This window comes from Camelus bactrianus, chromosome 9 (genome assembly GCF_048773025.1).
Source record: "Camelus bactrianus isolate YW-2024 breed Bactrian camel chromosome 9, ASM4877302v1, whole genome shotgun sequence".
NCBI classification, from domain to species: domain Eukaryota; kingdom Metazoa; phylum Chordata; class Mammalia; order Artiodactyla; family Camelidae; genus Camelus; species Camelus bactrianus.
The window spans coordinates 2,406,297-2,424,603 of NC_133547.1; the positions used below are offsets into that span (position 1 = coordinate 2,406,297).

General features: G+C 42.0%; 1 protein-coding gene and 1 pseudogene across 1 annotated transcript; one reads left to right on the plus strand and one right to left on the minus strand.

Annotated features, from left to right (window-relative positions):
* The first annotated feature begins 4,149 nt into the window (after positions 1–4,149).
* On the plus strand, positions 4,150–5,755 carry LOC141578738 (vomeronasal type-1 receptor 1-like). The gene has a single exon (XM_074371201.1). The coding sequence runs from the start codon at positions 4,150–4,152 to the stop codon at positions 5,056–5,058; it is 909 nt and encodes a 302-aa protein (XP_074227302.1). The 3' UTR covers positions 5,059–5,755.
* An 8,684-nt stretch (positions 5,756–14,439) lies between these two features.
* On the minus strand, positions 14,440–15,847 carry LOC105074500 (polypyrimidine tract-binding protein 1-like; annotated as a pseudogene).
* Between the last annotated feature and the right edge of the window lie 2,460 nt (positions 15,848–18,307).

Consider the following 18,307-nt stretch of genomic DNA (forward strand, 5'->3'; position numbering starts at 1 on the left):
TACATACATATATGATATTTATATTCCTTTTCGTGCTCTTTTTTATTGCAGGCTATTATGAGGTACTGAACATAGTTCACATTACTTTTTATATTAGAAAATATAGTGGAATATACCTAGGTCCACGCAATGGTCCTAAGGTTTGTGTGCCACCAAAAATTCATATGATGAAAACATAATCCCCAAAGATGATGATATCAGAATGTGAGCCTTTTCCTGGTGCTCAGGTCATGGGGGTGGAGCCCTTCTAGGCGGATCAGTGCCCTAATAAAGGGGCCCTCAGAAAGCTCCATAGCCCTTTCCGCCATGTGAGGCCGTCGGGAGAAGGCAGCAGCCACACGGCAGGAAGGGGGCTCTCACCGGCAGGGGACCGAGCTGCCAGCTTCGAGATCTGTGAGCTGTCAATCTCTGTTGTTTATAACCCGCCCAGCTGGTGATACTTTGTTGCGTAGCAGCCCAAGCAGACTAAGGCGGCCCAATGTTGAAAAGGGTTCCTGATGACAGTCATGGGGAAGAACAAGACGCCATCAGAGGCAATTTCTGAGAAAAGTCTTAGCCATTCTCTACTGGAGCGAAGTGCTTCCTCCCTCCCTGCCCCTCACCGTGTCCCTCTGTCCAGGACTTTATTCCCACCTCCTGTATCCATCGTCCTGGCTGCACAATGAGTAGGGCTCTCTCAGGAGGGCTGTCTCATCCTCTTAAGAGGTCTCCACCAGCCAGCCCTGATCTCTGTGCTGACGTGCGATGAGTCACACACTCATCACCCGATTCAGCAGCACATTGATCCTGCTGCATCCTCTGTGTTCTATGCAGTTTAGTTATTTTATAACAGAAATTATGGAACCCCAGAAGGTATGAGGAACTGAGTGGAGCAAAAAGTGCTCAGGCAAAAGAGAGATACAATGACCTTGCAGCTTGTTTCATGAAATCAGAGCTTTTTGTCAGAAAAATGTATTGGAAAATATGGCTCCAAGGTTTTCTCTCTTTTTATAAAGACTTTTTTGCATAAGCTTTCCTGAATTAATGGAAATTGACCTGTCTATACTGGTCCCTGCACATATGGGGATCAGGAGAGGCTCACGAGGGAGGCGGGCACTGGGATGTGATTCCTGGGGGAAACAAGGGCCCGTCTGTGGATTCATGTCTGACTCTGGCTGTGGAGGTGCCCGTGTGTGACTGTGTGGGGCCGGTGTCATGGATTGTGTGGGGCAGGTGAGTCCTGCCTTTCTGGTTCATGACTGCTGGTGTTGGGAACTCACCTCACCCGTGGCATTGATCTGTGTGCCCCAGAAAATGTACAACCAGTAGGTTTGACCACATCTGTCACCTGAGTAATAGCTCAGCCCATAGCAAGTAAGTACGGGCTATGTTTGTGGGAGGAGAGATGGGAGGGGTTGAGGCTACCTGCATGCATTTAATTGTCACTGGGAGATGTGATGCAGGGAGGAGTGAGTGGGGTTGTTAGGGAGGGTCAAATGATGACTAACTGGGCATGAGATCAAGTAATATATTTTGCCAATAAACAATGTTTGGATAGATTCTTTGAGACTACAGTAAAATTTAACAAAGTAGAGAAATGGATTGTACAGGTTATTGTTAATCAAAGGAGGTTATTTGTAATTAAAATTTCAGATTAGAGGCTCACTTAGTACAGATTTATCAAAGAAACTGCAGGGAAGGGATTGATCTGTGATGAATGAATCAAACATGGGGGGAATTATGTAAGGATACATAAATATATATATGTATATGTATATGTATATATATAATGTTTGCTATTATTTTGAAGAAATGTAACTCTAAGATTAAGAAAAAGGTTTTTATTTTACCTTCACTCATCCCTTCTCCAGTGATCTTCTTTTCTTCACGTAGATCCGGATTTCTGATCTTCATCATTTTTCCTCTGTCTAAAGAAACTCCTTCAGCATTTCTTCAAAGCAACTCTACTGGCAACACAGTCCATCAACTTTACCTTCTCTGAAACAGTCCTTATTTTTCCATCAGTTTTGAAGGAAAACTTTAAAGGATGCAGAATTCCAGGGTGGAATAGTTTTCTCTTCACAGTTTACATATTTCACTCCACTCTTCTCCTTGCTCGACTGGTTTCCAAGGAGGGGTCGGAAGTCACTCATCTTGGTTCCTCCATCTGTAAGGTGAGGGTTCCTCCCCTGTGGCTTCTTTCAAAAATTTAAAATGTATTTTTGAAAATATAGCAGCTTGAGTATGATATGCCAAAGTATAGGGTGGTTTTTGGATGGAAAGGCATTTATCCTATTTGGGATTCTCTGGGCTTCCTAGATCTGTGGCTTGGTGTTGTCACTGATTTGGGGGAACTCTCAGTCATTCTTGCTTCATATATGTCTTCTGTTTCTTGCTCTTTTCTTCTCCTTCTGGTCATCCCATTATGCATGTGTTACACCTTTGGTAGACCTCCCACAGTCCCTGGACATTACATCTTGTATTTTTCCAGTCTCTGTTCTCCTGGCTTTTTGGTTTGGGAGGTGTTTTGATAGATCCTCAAGCTCAGAGATTCTTTCCTCATCAGTGTCCTCCGACCTAATAACAAGCCCATCAAAGCATTCTTCCTTCCTGTGACAGTGCATTTGATCTCCTACATTTATTCCTGGTCCTTTCTTAGACTTTCCATCTCTCTGCCTACTTTGCCCATGTATTCTTGGATGTTGCCTAACTTATCCATTTGAGCCCTTAGCATAGCAGTCATAGTTGTTTTACAATCCCAGTTAGATCACTGAAAAATTCCTGTCATATCTGAATCTGATGTTTGCTCTGCATCTTCAAAATCTTCTGTGCCTTTTAGTGTGCCTTGTAATTTTTTTCTTGATGTCCAGACATGATGTATCAGGTGAAAGTAACTACTGGTAATAAACGTTTAGGGATGTGATGGTGACGTGTGGGGAGAGAGGAAGCCGCCTGCAGCCCTACAGCTAGGTCTCAGTCTTTCAGTGAACCTGTACCTCTGGACTGTAAACATTGCAACTAATTCTCAGATCTTTTCTCCTCCATAGATGGGCTTGGATGGCTAGAGTGGAGTGGAGTTGGGTGTTTGCCTTCTGAGGTCAGTGAGGATCTGTGAAAACCCTACCTGAGTAGGCTCTGGTTAACTAGCCTCTCTGAAAGCAGACCTTGTTAAGAAGAACACAGTACTGTGGAGTTCAAAATAGTTTCTTTTCCCCTCCCCCTGTGAAGCACAGGGGGATGGATTTTTCTCCAGGATTTACTGAGAAAAATATCACAAAACTCACAGAAATTTGGGGGTCCTCCTATGATTAGTCTGCCTGGAGTTGCTCACTCTCAGACTTCTACACAAAGAGCCTCCACCAATCCATCTATTATAATGCAGGTTTTCCTACCCAAAGCCTTGTTCCTGCAGTTTTCCCGCTCCTGAGTCTCTGCTCCAGGAAGTCTTGATTTCCTCTTTTTGCCTGTCTGTCTCTGCATTTGTTAGAAGCACTGTTATCCCCTGTGTCCTCAAGTCTCTAAATGATGCAAGAATTTCCAATATAGTGAATGTTCCACTCGTTGTTAGCTTGGAAAGGTGACTTTCAAGCTCCATGCATGAGGAGCTAGAAAGCAGATGTCTGCAACTGAGTTTTTAATATGTGTATCCTGATTCTGATGATGTATGAGTCCTCCAGTGTGGACAACTGATTCTGTTGCAGCTGTAGTAATGTTAGCGAGACAGTCTTAAAATCTCAGTGATACTTTTGCATTTTCCATTTCATTTTCTTAAGACACTTTCAATAATAGGCAGGATGCTGATGAATTGTAAGCATTTTGGAGTATATATGTTAGTCACTATCACATATTCATACACTCAGTATATATTTTGTAATTTATCAACCATATTGCTGAACAACATAGACATGGTTTTTAAATTCATGGACCTTACAGGCTGGTAGATAATAAGGATATTGAAAAATAGACATAAATTTTAAATAATAATAGTGAAAATTGTAATGGGTGTCATATTCTACAGGTTGAGTTCCTCCTGTGGTGCATGAAAGTGTATCCCATCTCAGGAGAGGAAAAGAGCAATTTTTTTCCCCAACATTGGTTATGTAAGAAGACTTGCTAGTGTCATCACCACCATAGCCTCCTAAATACTCCAGGCCCCTCTGAACCCTCTGCATGTCCTTTCACACAGATGCCTTGAGGAGCCAAGGGGAGTTGTCTCTGAAAACCATCTTTCTATTACAAGTGGGGACTGGTGCTCTGGCCAATGCCATTCTCTTCTTCCATAACATCTCTCCAATCTTGCTTGGACACAAGAAGAAAACCAAAGCCATCATTGTCACCCACATGGCTGTGGCCAATCTCTTGGTTCTTTTCTCCTCTGGGACTATCCACACAATGGCTACTTCTGTTCTGAGGAAACCTCTGCCCAGTCTTGGCTGTAAGTTTGTATATTATATACACAGAGTGGCTCGCAGCAGCAGCCTGTGCTCCACCTGTGTCCTGAGCACCTATCAGCTTGTCACTCTCATCCCCAGGACAGTGAATTGGATGATGTTCAGAGGAAGAGCCCCTAAATTCATTGGTCTTCCCTGTTGCACCTGCTGGATATTCAGTGTCTTAATGAATATCTACATTCCTGTGATGGTCATTGCTCCAAATAGCCTAGGAAATGATTCTGACACCCAAGGGAAATGGTTCTGTTCAGTCTCAAGTCTCAGTGAAGTCACTGTCATCCTGTGGTCATTTCCTGATGCCGTGTTTATTGGCCTCATGGTCTGGTCCAGTGGGTCCATTGTGCTTCTCCTGCAGAGACACCACCAGAGAGTGCAGTACATCCACACCCTCACTGGATTCCACAGATGTCCCCCGGAGACCAGAGCCGCCCACACCGTCCTGCTGCTGGTGGTCACCTTTGTCATCTTCTACATGATGAATTCTGTTTTTACTTTTTATATCACTGTCTTTTCTGATTTTCATCTATGGTTGCTGCAGACGTCTAATGTCTTGGTTTCATGTTTTCCCACTGTTTCCCCCTTCCTGCTGCTCCTTAGGAATCCTAGAACACCTAGAATCTGCTCTTGAGTTGTTAGAAATTATGGTTAAAGTGCTAAATGTGTGGTAAAGGTCATCAATAAGGACCATAATCCCGGTCTTCTGTAACTACTTAGTACTCAGTTTTTATTGAGGTATAATTAACATCACATTATATTACTTCTCATTGTACGTTATGATTGGATATTTGCTTATGTTGCAAATGATCACCACAGTAATTCTAGTTGACATCTATCCATCTCCATACATAAAGAAAATTTTTTCTTGTGGTGAGATCTTCGAATATTGACTCTCTTACAACCTTTCATTTTGTGATGTAGTATTAGTAACTTTTGTCCCCAAGCTGTGTATTACATACCCATGACTTGTTTATTTTATAACTGGAAGTTGGTACCATTGAAGTTTGTGCTCAAACCCAAATTTTGACATAAAATCCAGTGAAATTAGTTAAATTAAGTGCTGGTGCTGCCTTGGGAGATCTGAAAGTCAATCCATGAAACTGTCCCCTTGAAGAAGATGTAAAACCATCACTGAGATGTCGTGTCTTGGCCTTGATTAATAGAGCGATCTAAAAGAAAACCTTTCTCCAGGAGCATCTGAAGTCTTTTCACAAATTTTCTCCCTGTGTGAGTGTGGCTAATACATGACATAACTTTGCACATAAGTTATGTTCCAGGTAAATATTGCTCCAGAGGGGGTGGAGGTTTTATTTTTTAGAAATAAAGAAACCTGGAAAATGGAGAAAGTGCTTTTATGTATCAGTAGGTAACTTTTCCACTCATACTTCTCCAATATGCTGTATTGTTAAGCAGAAAATCCATGTTTTTGAATGGATTGTTTAACCTTTAAACCTGGAATTTATTTACAAGATTGACCCTCAGTAAATGGGATTGAATAGATGAGTGAAGTATATGAAGCAGGGAGTCAAAGCTGTCAGTTGAATATTTTGTTCATATCACCGAAGAACGGTAACTTGTGTTTTTTATTTTTATTTTTTCCTATTTGTCCTATCTGCTTTTTCCTCTCTTTTTCCTCTCTCTTTTTTTTTTTTTTCCTGCCTTCTTTTGGGAGATTATAGTGTTTATGAAATTCCATTTTGGGGATGATAAATTTAAGGTATAGCAATTTTTATTCATGGATTTAGCCATCATATACAGGTTCCAACAGTATGATATTGTTGTTAGAAGTACTATTTGACATTTTATAGATTATGTAAGATTCTTGCAATAGTATGATTCCATGTATCTTATGATGCTTTCCAGCTGACGCAAGGGCTTTCTGGTTGAGCCTTCCAACCAGGATCATGTGTTGCATTTAGTTGTCATGGCTTTTCTTTCTTCTCAGATCTCAAACTCTTCTTCTGTGATTCCATTTCTTTCATATACTGAAATTACTTTGTTTTGGGGTATGACCCTTCCTTTGGTGTCCCTCATGTCTCCCCAGGACCAGCCAGACTCAGTTTACCCTTCCTTGGCAGGAGAATCTTGAACTCTATCATGAAGAAATATTTGCATTCCTATGTTTTTTGCACTGTTATTCACAATGACCAAGGCATAAAGCAACCTAAATGTCCATCAAAAGATGAATGGATATTCATCTACTGATGAGTGATAAGATGCTTCCATATCTTGACAATTATATATAATGTTGCTGTTAATATCGGGGTGTATTATCCTTCTGAATTAACTTTTGCATTTTTCTTGGATATACGCCCAGGAGTGGAATTGCTGGGCCATATGGAGGTTCTATTTTTTAGGTTTTTTAGAAACCTCCATATTGTTTTCCATAGTGGCTGCCCCGATTTGCATTCCCACCAACAGTGTACAAGGGTTCCCTGTTCTCCATATCCTTGCCAACATTTGTTGTTTGTTTTCTTTTTGAGGATGGTCTTGCTTACAGGTGTGAGATGGTACCTCATTGTGATTTTGATTTGCATTTCCCTGATATTAGTAATGTTGAGCAACTTTTCATGACCCTGTTGGCCATTTGCATTTCCTCCTTTGGAAAAATACCTGTTCAGTTCTTCTTCCCATATTTTAAATGGGTTGGTTAGTTGTTTGTTTGCTTTTTAATAGAAATACAATTGATTTTTATAAAATAAAATAAAATAAATAATAAATAAAAAGATGAATGGATAAAGACAAGGCAGTTTTAATATATACACTGTAATATTACTCAGCCATAAATAAGAAAAATGTCTTGCTTTTTACAAAACATGGATGGACCTTGAGTGCATTATTCTCAGTGAGATAAGTTAAACAGTGAAAGAACAACACTGTGTAGTATCTCTTATATGTGGAATCTAAAAAAGCCAAGCTCATGAGACAGAGAGGGTAATAGTGGTTTGTAGGGACTGGGCTGGGAGAAACGGGGAGATGTTGGTCCAAGGGTAATCAATCCCAACAAGAAACTGAAGAAGCTCTAAGATTCTAATGTACAGCATGATGAATATAATTAACAACGCTGTATTATATACTTGAAAATTGTTAAGAAGTGAGATCTCCAGTGTTATCACCACCAATTTTTAAACAGTCAATTACAGCAGGGAACGGAGGTGTTAATTTTACTGTGGTAATCATTTCACAATGTAGAGCTTTATCAAAATATGTTGAACACCTTCAACTTACATGTGTGATAGATCAGTAGTATCTCAATAAAACTTTTATGAAATAAAATTGCAGGGCTATTCTCACTGCTTCACCCCAGGGGACAACCCGTCTCTGCCTATTCCAACAGTGGTCATACGGACCTGTCAGGTGTCTTCATATTACATTTATCATCTCGTCTTTAAAATTAATTGGCACTTGAATGAGAGAGATCCTGAGATGGTCGTAACATGTTCTCATGACCCCTAGATGAACCCACATTAGCTCCCACCTCAAATGCCACATAAATCAAAATATAATGACTCTCTTATTTCAGTGTCAACATTTATCAGTAAGAGTCTGTGTAAGGAGGAGTTTTACCTTCACCCAGGTCTTTATTTAATCATTCATTTATTCATTCATTTGTATTCGTATCAAATATATGCTGAATTCCTGAACGACTCAGTGGAATGCATTCTGATGCAACACTGTCAGTTTTAATGAGCATTTTGTCCCAGATATAAGGAGCAAAAGACCAATAAAGCTACTGTAATTCTTCAAAAAAAATTTTGTAGGCTTATCTGTATGGTCCCGATGCAGTCCTGTCATCAGTCATTTCACAAAAAGACGTATCGATCCCTTTACATCAAGATGAGATTGTAGGAACCAAGATCTGCTAGATGAAGCTTTGTACATTGCTACCAATGTGTCATTTCTTCTGGGACATCACAGCAAATGAGCTCTTAATTTTTCAAGTTTCATGCACATGCACAACTCCCATGCATACACATATTTATAATGCACTATGAGTTATTCATTATTCTTCCAACTCAAAACGAACCCCTCGGATTCATTCTGCCCTTTTCCTCTTCTTCATTTGTAAATATTCCACCAACAGTGAGAAACCTGGACTATATCCACTTCAATATATGTGTTATTTGCTCAGAGATGGATGACATGTTTAACATCTCAATCCAGAGCCACTCTGCCTTTGTCACATACATTACATACTGGAAAGAAAAAATATTACTCAAATAATCTAGTAACTTTGTGTAAAGATAGCAGCTACTAGAATATGAGGGGTTTATTCCAATTATTATCATCAATTCTGAACATAAAATTTCACCTAATTAGGGTCCAGGTGAGTTTCCCCAGGAAAATTCAGTTTTAGGGAAGAAATTGAATCATAGAAATCAAAAAGGAGCTCCCAGTCTATGTCTTTGTGTCTCTTTCTGTTTTGTATTTATGTATGTATGTATTTTTAGATTCCACAATGAGCCATCTCATATGGTATTTTTCTTTCTCTTTCTGGCTTAATTAACTTAGAATTACATTCTCCAGGGACATCCATGTCACTGCAAGTGGCATTATGTTGTCATTTTTAATGGCTGAATAGTATTCCATTGTATAAATATATCATTTCATCTTTATCCAGTTATCTGTTGATGGACATTTAGGCTGTTTCCATGTCTTGGCTATTGTAAATAGTGATGCTTTGAACATTGGGGTGCAGGTGTCTTTTTGAAGTAGGTTCAAAATTTGAAGATACTGACAGGCATATGTAGAACAGATAACAAGACTACACTGTGCAGCACAGGGAAATATACTCCAGACCTTGTGGTGGCTCACAGCAGAACAGAATATGACAATGAATATCTGTATGTTCATGTATAAATGAAAAGTTGTGCTGTACACTGGGAATTAACACAACATTGTAAATTGACTATAACTCAATAAAAAAAAAAGTTAAAAAAAAAAAAAGAAAGAAAGAAAAGTGAATGAGTGGAACCAAAAAGGAAGGCACGTGCTGAAAGGCTCAGCACTGCCATCTGTGTCCTGCGCTCCCTTCGGCTCCACTCTGGCTGTTCGCACTTGGAAGGTACGAGCTAGGACAGAAATGTAGGCATTGCAGATGATCTCTTGATTCACATGGGAAAATCCTCCTGTCTTTAGAACTTGGTGCCAGGACAGTGAGTTATAGAAATGGAGTCTTTTTCTCATCCAGCACTATGCCTTTGACTAATCTCTCATGAGTCCTGCTTAAACAGACTAGGCTATGAATACTAGTATCATTTCATCTTGTAACATTAGCCATGGAGCCAGTATTTCTACATTCACTAAAATTTCTGCGCTGGAGCCTCTGTGTCACTGTTGGATCCAGACTTGAAGTTCAAGTGAATCCCACTCTTAGGCTCGACTGCCCTAGCGTTGTGCCAACTCCTCCCAGAATTCCTACCACTATCTCTCTATTTTTTAGAGCACTGTGAAACCAAGTGTCTGGAATGCAACAAGATGAAATGGAAAAGAGAATTGTGGAGTAAATCAAAGTTTTATATTTCAGTATTATACTCTGCTAAATATAATTAACGTCCTTGCCTAAAATTATCTGTGATATGTCCATACTTTGGTAGGTCTTTTACTAATATGAATTCTAAATATGAAGGCAAAGATCTGCATGGTCTTTGTCTCCATTTATCTTACAGTAAAAAAAAAAAAAGTTTTCAGTCCAATAACCACGTGGAATTCCCTATGAATAACAGGAACGCACTGCTACAAAACATATAACATATGATTTGACCTTATTAGAACCCCCAAGGTAGTGCCCAGTCCAGGAAAATTGTAGATTTTTGAAAGAAGAACATACTAAAATGCTGCATGGGGAGATGTTTGGGCTTCTGGAGTAGAAGTGAGGAATGAGCCTACACTGTGTCCTTTTGCTGAAATTCTATCTTTTCTTTCCACAGTGAACACACCTGTGATGCTGACACTGCTGGTGACTTCCTCTTCACGTATAATGACTTGAGAAGCCCTTGGAGGAGCTCTAAAAGAAGAATAAAAACAAGAAGACATACTCAATAAGAAACAAATGACAGCAAAAACAATTTATCAGTGAAAAGACTGTTGGAAACACATGGGGATGTGTGGATGTCCCGAGGGCTGGGGGCATCATGAATCTGCACATGGGGTGGGTGCTGGGCACTAGACGTCCTACAAAGTACACGCAGTTGCAAGAGGCACATTTTTAATGAGGAGTCAAATAGGAAATATTTTAGGCTCATATGGTCTCTACCAAACCTACTTAACGCTGCCTTTGTGGGTGGAAGCTGCCATACACACTAGGAAAACAGGTGTGGTGCATTCCAATGAAACATTCCAACAACGGTTCCATCAAAAGGTACCATCTTCCCACGGAATCACATCAGATACACAGTGTTTTGAAGTGGGAGAGAGAGCTTCAAATCTGGGTGTTCTCCAGAGGAAAAAGTCCTAAGGCTGTAAGTAGCAAGAATCGTGGAATTTAAAGTCATTAGAAACAAACTCCTGACCAAGATGACACTGAGTATTCTGAAGAGATGAAAAAGCTTTGTCCTTGAACTTGACCAATTAAGAATAATGTGACAGAAGTCACCTTCGAGTGTCCCTTGAACGCCTGATTATCACTTTGATTCTGAACTTCAGCTATCCTCGGGGAATGCAGAAAAGGTTTTTTGGCCTCTGCTTGGCCTCTCAGGTCTTCTTTAATTGCCAAACGTTGTCCTTAAGCACTTGAGGAAGAGATGATGGCTGCACTGGGATGAAATTGGCTGCTCGTGGGAGACACCAAAGGCGCTCCGTGCAGTGTCACTGATGAGCAGATGATGGTGTTCCTGTTGGAGAGCAGGTGTGCGGACCCTGTCCCTGTAACTGCGGACTCAGGAGCCCCGGAACCCATCCTGATCAACACTTCCCTGAATGGAGCTTTGCAGCCAAGATGAGTCAGGTGAGTGCTTCCTTCTCAGGGCAAAACACAGGACAGGGGGTGTCTCCGACAGGAGAGGCTCTTGGAGCTCTGCTTGTGCAGTAACTTTGGGCAGGACACCTGCTAACCCTGCTTCCCACCGGTCATGCACACTGAACGATGCCGTGGCAGGGTGGAGCTTTGACTTAAGGAACACAGAACAGGGCTTCTGGAGGGTCAAATGAGGATTTACTGGGCATGAGAGTCAAGTCAGATCTTTTGTTAGTAAAAGAGATTTTGTGTGATTCATGAGGCTCCAGTAAAACCCAGCTCCCTCCAGTCCCAGAGAATTTGCAGATGATTGTAATTCAAAGCAGAGGTCAGAATAAGTAAATTCATGTATTTCCTCCCTCTTGTTGGAGACAGTGCTGAGGAGCAGTATCCAGTGTTCCCCGGATGCTCACTGCGGCCAGCCGCCGTGGTCTGAGACCCGATGCGTGGGTGAGGAGACCACGTGTCCGCATCCAGCTCTCAGGGCACTAGGGAGAGGCTGAAGAGTAAGGAAGCAACAAAGGGACGGGTTTCACTTGGAGACTGGGAGTTAACAGGACATGGTGGCTGAGGATGACTGTCACGTGGACAGAAGCTGGTGCAATCAGCAGGGCGGGGGTCCGAGAAGGAGCAGGACACTTGAAGCCATGGGAAGGGGGGGGTCAGGTAGAGGGAGGACTGCAAGTTGCTGTGATGAAAGAAAAACGTGTTTTTCATTTTTTTAAGGGAAGCCAATTCATCAGGACTTAGCGAGGAAGAGGAAGAGGAAGATAGGGCAGCGCTGGGGTGTGAAACGCGACTGTGAGTGTGACCGATGTCCCTCGCGTTCCTGCCCAGGTAAGTGAGCGAAGGGATGTTTTCTTTTCAAAAAAAAAAAAACCAACTCAGTTTAGTCGATGTTTTCCGTGGTTTTTCTGGTCTCTATTTCATGTACTTCTGCTCTGGTCTTTGCTGTTTTCTTCCTTCTGTTGCTTTGACCTTAGTTAGTGCTTTTTAGTTTCGTGAGGTATGAAGTTTGGTTGTTTATGGAGCTCTTTCTCTTTTTTAGGTTTGTTTTTTTTTCTTACATAAAATGGTATTTGTTTATAAACTTTAGAGAAAAAAATCTTACTACCAGTACTTAGAAATTTTTCACTTCGTGTTTGGAAACGATGCAGTGTAACAAGGTAACAAAGGTTCTAATGTTCGCACCCACGGAAGCTTAATCTTATGCACAGTAAGTTGCATGAACATGGCTTTTTTCTTTATGGAAATTTTCTTCAGAAACTCATCAGATACCATGAAGGATGATTTATATTTTTCCAACTAATTATGTTGAAAAACTACATTTGAAAAAACTTCTGTAGTTGAGGATAATCATAAAACAAATGGGCTAGCTAGAACCAGGTCTTCCTCTGCGCAGTCCTGCACAGAATCCTCGTTGCTGTGGCACAGACCTCCAGAACTTGTCCTTCTCACAGAGCTGGTGTCTACACGCTCTGCAAAGCAAGTTCTTCTCTTCTCTCCTCAGCCATTGGTGTTCACCATCTTACTGTTACATTCCGGATATTTAATCTCTTTATATGCACCTGCGCGTGGAATTCAAAAGCACTTTTTGTGTGGGGATGGCTGGTTTCCCCTGCATATTGTCTTCAAGGTTCCATGCTGTTCCCTGTGCCAGGACTTCCTTCCTTTTAAAGACTAAAATATATTCCATTGCGGGTACAGACCATGTTCGTCCATCCATCCGAAGCTCAGTGTAGGGGTGGTTTGGCTACTTCGCTACTGTGAATAGTGCTGCTGTGAACATCAGCTTACAAATTTCTCAACCCGTGGCTTCCGGTTATTTTGGATGTGTACCTAGAATTCGGATAACTTGGTCACACAGTAGTTCTAGTTTCAATATTATGGGGATCTGTTTCCCATAGTGGTTGCTGCACTTTGTTATTGTTGTTTTAAAATTGCTTTAATTCAGTTGTCTCTGCGTTCCAAGCCGGAATCAGCCAGTGGACTCTGCCTGCTCTCCTTACAACACTGAGTCTGTAACAGCTATTATCAGAATACACATCTGTGTCACCATCTGCTGCCCCTCATGATTTACAACAGGTATAAAAAATGATAAATAATCACACCCTTGTTCCACCCGAAATGGAGACTTGGGGCCCAGGCCCCCAGGAAGGGAGTGGGGGAGAGAGGGAGGGCTGGACCACACATGAGCCCCATGCACTTCTGACTGCAGAAGCGGGCAGTTAAGACCAGAGATAATTTGCTTTCTCTTTCTGGCTTACTTCACTTAGTGTATGATGATCTCCATGTCCATCCAGGTTGCTGCAAATGGCATTCTTTCAAAAGTCCACAAATGACAAATGCTGGAGAGGCTGTGGAGAAAGGGGAACCCTCCTACACTGCTGGTGGGAATGCAGTTTGGTGAAGCCATTATGGAAAACAGTGTGGAGGTTCCTCAAAACACTAAAAATAGACTCACCCTATGATCCAGCAATCCCAGTTCTGGGTGTATGTCTCAAAGGAACTCTAATTCAAAAAGATACAAGCACCCCAATGTTCATAGCAGCACTATTTATAATACTCAAGACATGGAGACAACCTCAATGTCCACTGACAGATGACAGGATAAAGAAGTCATGGTATATTTATACAATGGAATACTACTCAGCCATCAAAAAGAATAAAAGAAACTTGTGGAAGAAACCTTAGATCACATTCATGGCATTTTTATCTTGCTATATAACAAGTCACCTAACACTATTTTGCATATAAATGGGAAAGATTTGGATGGTCAACTGGAACTATTTCCAGTGAGAAGCTGCAGAGATTCCAGAGGAAAGCACGTTGAGGAAGCACCAGGGACGCGCCCTGGGGTCTCGTCCCCAGAGGGGCCCCTGGGGCTGGGCGAGAAAGAATCACATACTTGATTAAAGGATCTGGAGTGTCTGCCAGACCCTGCCACCCACAGCCTCCTGCCACGTCAGGCTCCCGATCCCATGGGAGGCTGACCCCTCAGGCCCAGAAACCCCTCCACGTCTGCGACCCCCAGAAAGCCCTGCCTGAGAAGCGGGTCTAAGGAACAAGAGGAGGTTTGGGCGTGCACACCCGGCAGCTGCAGAAGGCACGGGTGAGGGGGCGGGGAGCGGGGGTGCCGACCACGCCAGCACCCCGTGTCCCCAAGGGGAGCAAGTGAATTAGATCTAATTTTTTTCAAAAGAGGTAAACTGATATCTCTTTAAAAATTCTCTGGTCTTTTAAGGTCATTTAATCTGCTGTTTGTAATCACTGGCTCTTTTTGTTCGGGGGAATTAGGTTTTATTTTTAGAGGAGGTACAGGGGATTGAACCCAGGACCTCTTGCATGCTAAGCACGTGCTGTACTTTCCCCTCCACCACCCCTGTGCCCCAACCCAGTCTTTAGCTGCTTTTTAAAATGACTTTGATGCAGGAAAATGGATGTGGGGCATGAGGAGGGCCATGTCCCAAGTCTCGGTTGAGCCCCTGGGATGTGCCCCACCAAGTGTGGGTCCTTGGCTTCATGCAGGAAAGAATTCAAGTGTGGGCTAGAGTTGAGAAAAGGTAGATTTATTTAGAGAGATACGCACTACATAGAGTGTAGGGCAAGGAGAGATGGTTGCTTAGGTTAAAATAAAAGTGGGTACACACTCCATAGACAGAGCGCAGGCCATGTCCAAAAAGGAGGGGGTGAAAAGAGCGGCTAGGCCTGGTGTTGCCAGTTTTTCTGGGCTCAGTAGCTTCACAGGCCTGCAGGTGGGACCGTTCCAACTACCCTGGGGAAGGGGCTGGGGTTCCCAGGAATTGCTGTTAGCCTTGGGACTGTCATGGCGCCTGCAGGCATATTATTTCTCATGCTAATATATTACAATCAGCATATAATGAAGCTCAAGTTCTACCAGAAGTCAGCTCTCCTGCCAACTTAATCCTCAAGGCCAACTGGGAGTTGAATCTCCCACCATTTTGCTGTTAAATTGCTGTCATTCCTTGAGTGGCTGTGCCCTGCGCCCTTCCATCCTGTCTCAACTTTTTTCTGGAAGGATGGAAGTTGTGGCTGGGCGCCCAGCCTGGGGTCAAGATGGGGGACTTGGAGAAGGACAGCCTCAGGTGGTGGTTCTCACACAGGTCGTGGTTGTACAAGTGGATGAGTGCCTGGATGCCTCCTCCATGGAGCCCGTCTGGATCAGGGCCATCTTGCAGTCCTTCTGGATGAACTTGAACTCTTTGATGACACCGCTGATACTGGAGAAGAGGCTCTTGAGGTCGCCCTCAGTCGTGGCGGGCGGGATGTTGGAGATTGCAGGGGGCAGAGGGCGGTAGGTAATTCTGAAGTTCTTGGGGCCAGGCTTCTTGACGCGCTGCAGGGGCAAGTCCTTGACGAGGCCCTGGTCCTCCTGGCCCTCATGAGGCGGCTGCACGTTCTGCACTGCCCCGCGTGCTGCGCACCGGCTTCCCGGGCGGCTCATGTGGGTTGAGGGCACTGAAGTCCAGCGGTCCTGGGTACATCGGCCATCTGTGGTGGTGGCTGCATTGTATAACCCCAGGAAGGGTGCAGAAGGGTTTAAATTTCTCCCCATCCTCAAAAGTTGTTATTTTTCTGGAGGTTTTTCTAAATAGCCGCTATGTTAATTTTCTTGAGATGATACCTCATTTTGGTTCCGTTTTCCATTTCTCTGAAGATAAGTGATCTTAAGCACATTTTCATATTCTGATTGACCATTTGTGTATCGCCTTTTAGAGAAATATCTTTGCTCATTTGTTAATCAGGTTATTTGTTTTTTGTTCAGTTACAGGAGTTCGTTATATATTTTATTTATTACTGAAGGGTAGTTGACTTAAATGTGTTCATTTCTGGTGTACAGCTGAGTGATTCATCACACATCTATATCCAGTATCATACTTTTTCATCATAGGTTGTTAGAATATATTGAGTATAGCTCCCTGGGCTGTACTATCTGCAAATCCCAAACTCCTAAATTATCACTCCCCCTTCTCTCTTTGGTAAACATGGGTTTGTTTTCTGAGCCTGTTTCTGTTTTGTAAATAAGTTCATTTTTGCCATTTTTTAGATTCCACATATAAGTGAGATCATATGATATTTGTCTTTGTCTCTCTGACTTACTTCACTTAGCATGACGATCTCCAGGTCCATCCATGTCGCTGCAAATCGCATTATTTCCTTTTTTATGCTGAGTAGTATTCCATGGTGTGTGTGTGTGTGTGTATCACCTCTTCTTTAGCCAGTCATCTGTGGATGGACACTGAGGTTGCTTCCATGTCTTGGCTGTTGTAAATAGTGCAGCTCTGAACACTGGGGTGCGTGTGTCTTTTCCTGTTAGAGTTTTCCCTGGATAGATGGCCACGAGTGGGACTGCTGGATCATATGGTAAGCCTGTTGTTAGTTTTTTAAGGAACACATATATTACATGACTTAGATCGCACTACCTTATCAGATCTGTGACTTGCAAGTGTTTTCTCTTATTCTCTAGGTTATATTGCACTTGGCTGATTGCTTCCTTTGACTCACAGTTTTGAGTCTGAGGCAGTCTCATTCGTCCGACGGCATTTTGCACGCGGACACCCAGTTGACCCACGTTATTTGTCGAGGAGACTGTTTCACCGGTGAGAGGTATTGGCACCCTTGTCGAAAGTCCTGTGCACACATGTGGTGGTGTATCTCTGGGCCTCCTAGTCTTCACTGTTTCTCTGTCTTTCGATCAGTACCACCACTGTTTTGATTCTTTTCCTTTGCACTAAGTCTTGAAATCAGGAATTGTGAGACTACAAGCTTTGTTTTTTGCAAGATGGTTTTGAATATTGGGGAGTCCCTTGAAATCCCATATGAATTTAAAGGAAGATACTTCTATTTCAGCAAAGAGGTATAGTTGGAATCTTAATAGGAGTTGCACTGCATCTGTAAATAGCTTTGGGTAGTGTTGACATTGTAAGTATGTTAAGACCTCCAATCCATGAACACAGGATGTCTTGCCATGTATTTGTGCTTTCTCTAGTGTTTCCCATCAAGGTTTTCTAATTTTTAGCGTGCAGATCTTTCACTTCCTTGTTAAGTCTATTCCTCAGAATTTAATACCTTTTGTATATATTTTTGATTGAAGTAAAGTCAGTTTATCACGTTGTGTCCGTTTCAGGTGTACAGCATAATGTTTCAGTCATATGAACACACATATATTCATTTTCATATTCTTTTTCAACATAAGTTACTACAAGATATTGAATATAGTCCCCTGTGCTATACAGTATAAACTTGTTTTTTTAATCATCTTTTAACCTTAGTAAAACAAAGTTCTCCTCTGATAATACTCATTTAATTACTGCCTAGACGTAACACCCTGGAAATCACACACTGTAATTTATTTGTGTATATTTTTAAACTTTTTAAATGGTAGTGAAATACATATAACATAAAATTTACCATCTTAATAACCATTTTGGAGAAGACAGTTCAGTTGTGTTAAGTACACGTACAGTGTTGTGCACTCAGTCGCCAGAACCCTTTTCATCTTGCAAAACTGACAACAACAAATTCCCATTCATACCTCCTCCCGGTGCCTAACCATCACTCCACTTCCTCTCTTTCTGATTTTGGCTACTTGAGGTCCCTCGTGTAAGTGGAATCACACAGTATTTGTCTCTTGGTGACTGGCTCATCTCACAGAGCATAATGTCCTCAGGGTTCATCCAGGCTGCAGAATTGTCAGAAATTCCCTCTTAATGCTGAACAGGATCCCGCTGAGAAGTATATGCCACTTTTTGTTTATTCATTCACCCTCTGATGGACTCAGCTTTCTTCTATCTTTTGGTTATAATGAATAATGCTATATGTTATAAAATGGATGTATAAAAAATGAAAGAATATTGCTAGGATTAAAGTCAGACAGTATCCTGCCTGGGTTCCTTTCTAGGAG

Bases quoted from the DNA above. Each gene is read 5' to 3' on its own strand.
- LOC141578738 (XM_074371201.1), top strand. From the start codon at position 4,150: ATGTCCTTTCACACAGATGCCTTGAGGAGCCAAGGGGAGTTGTCTCTG.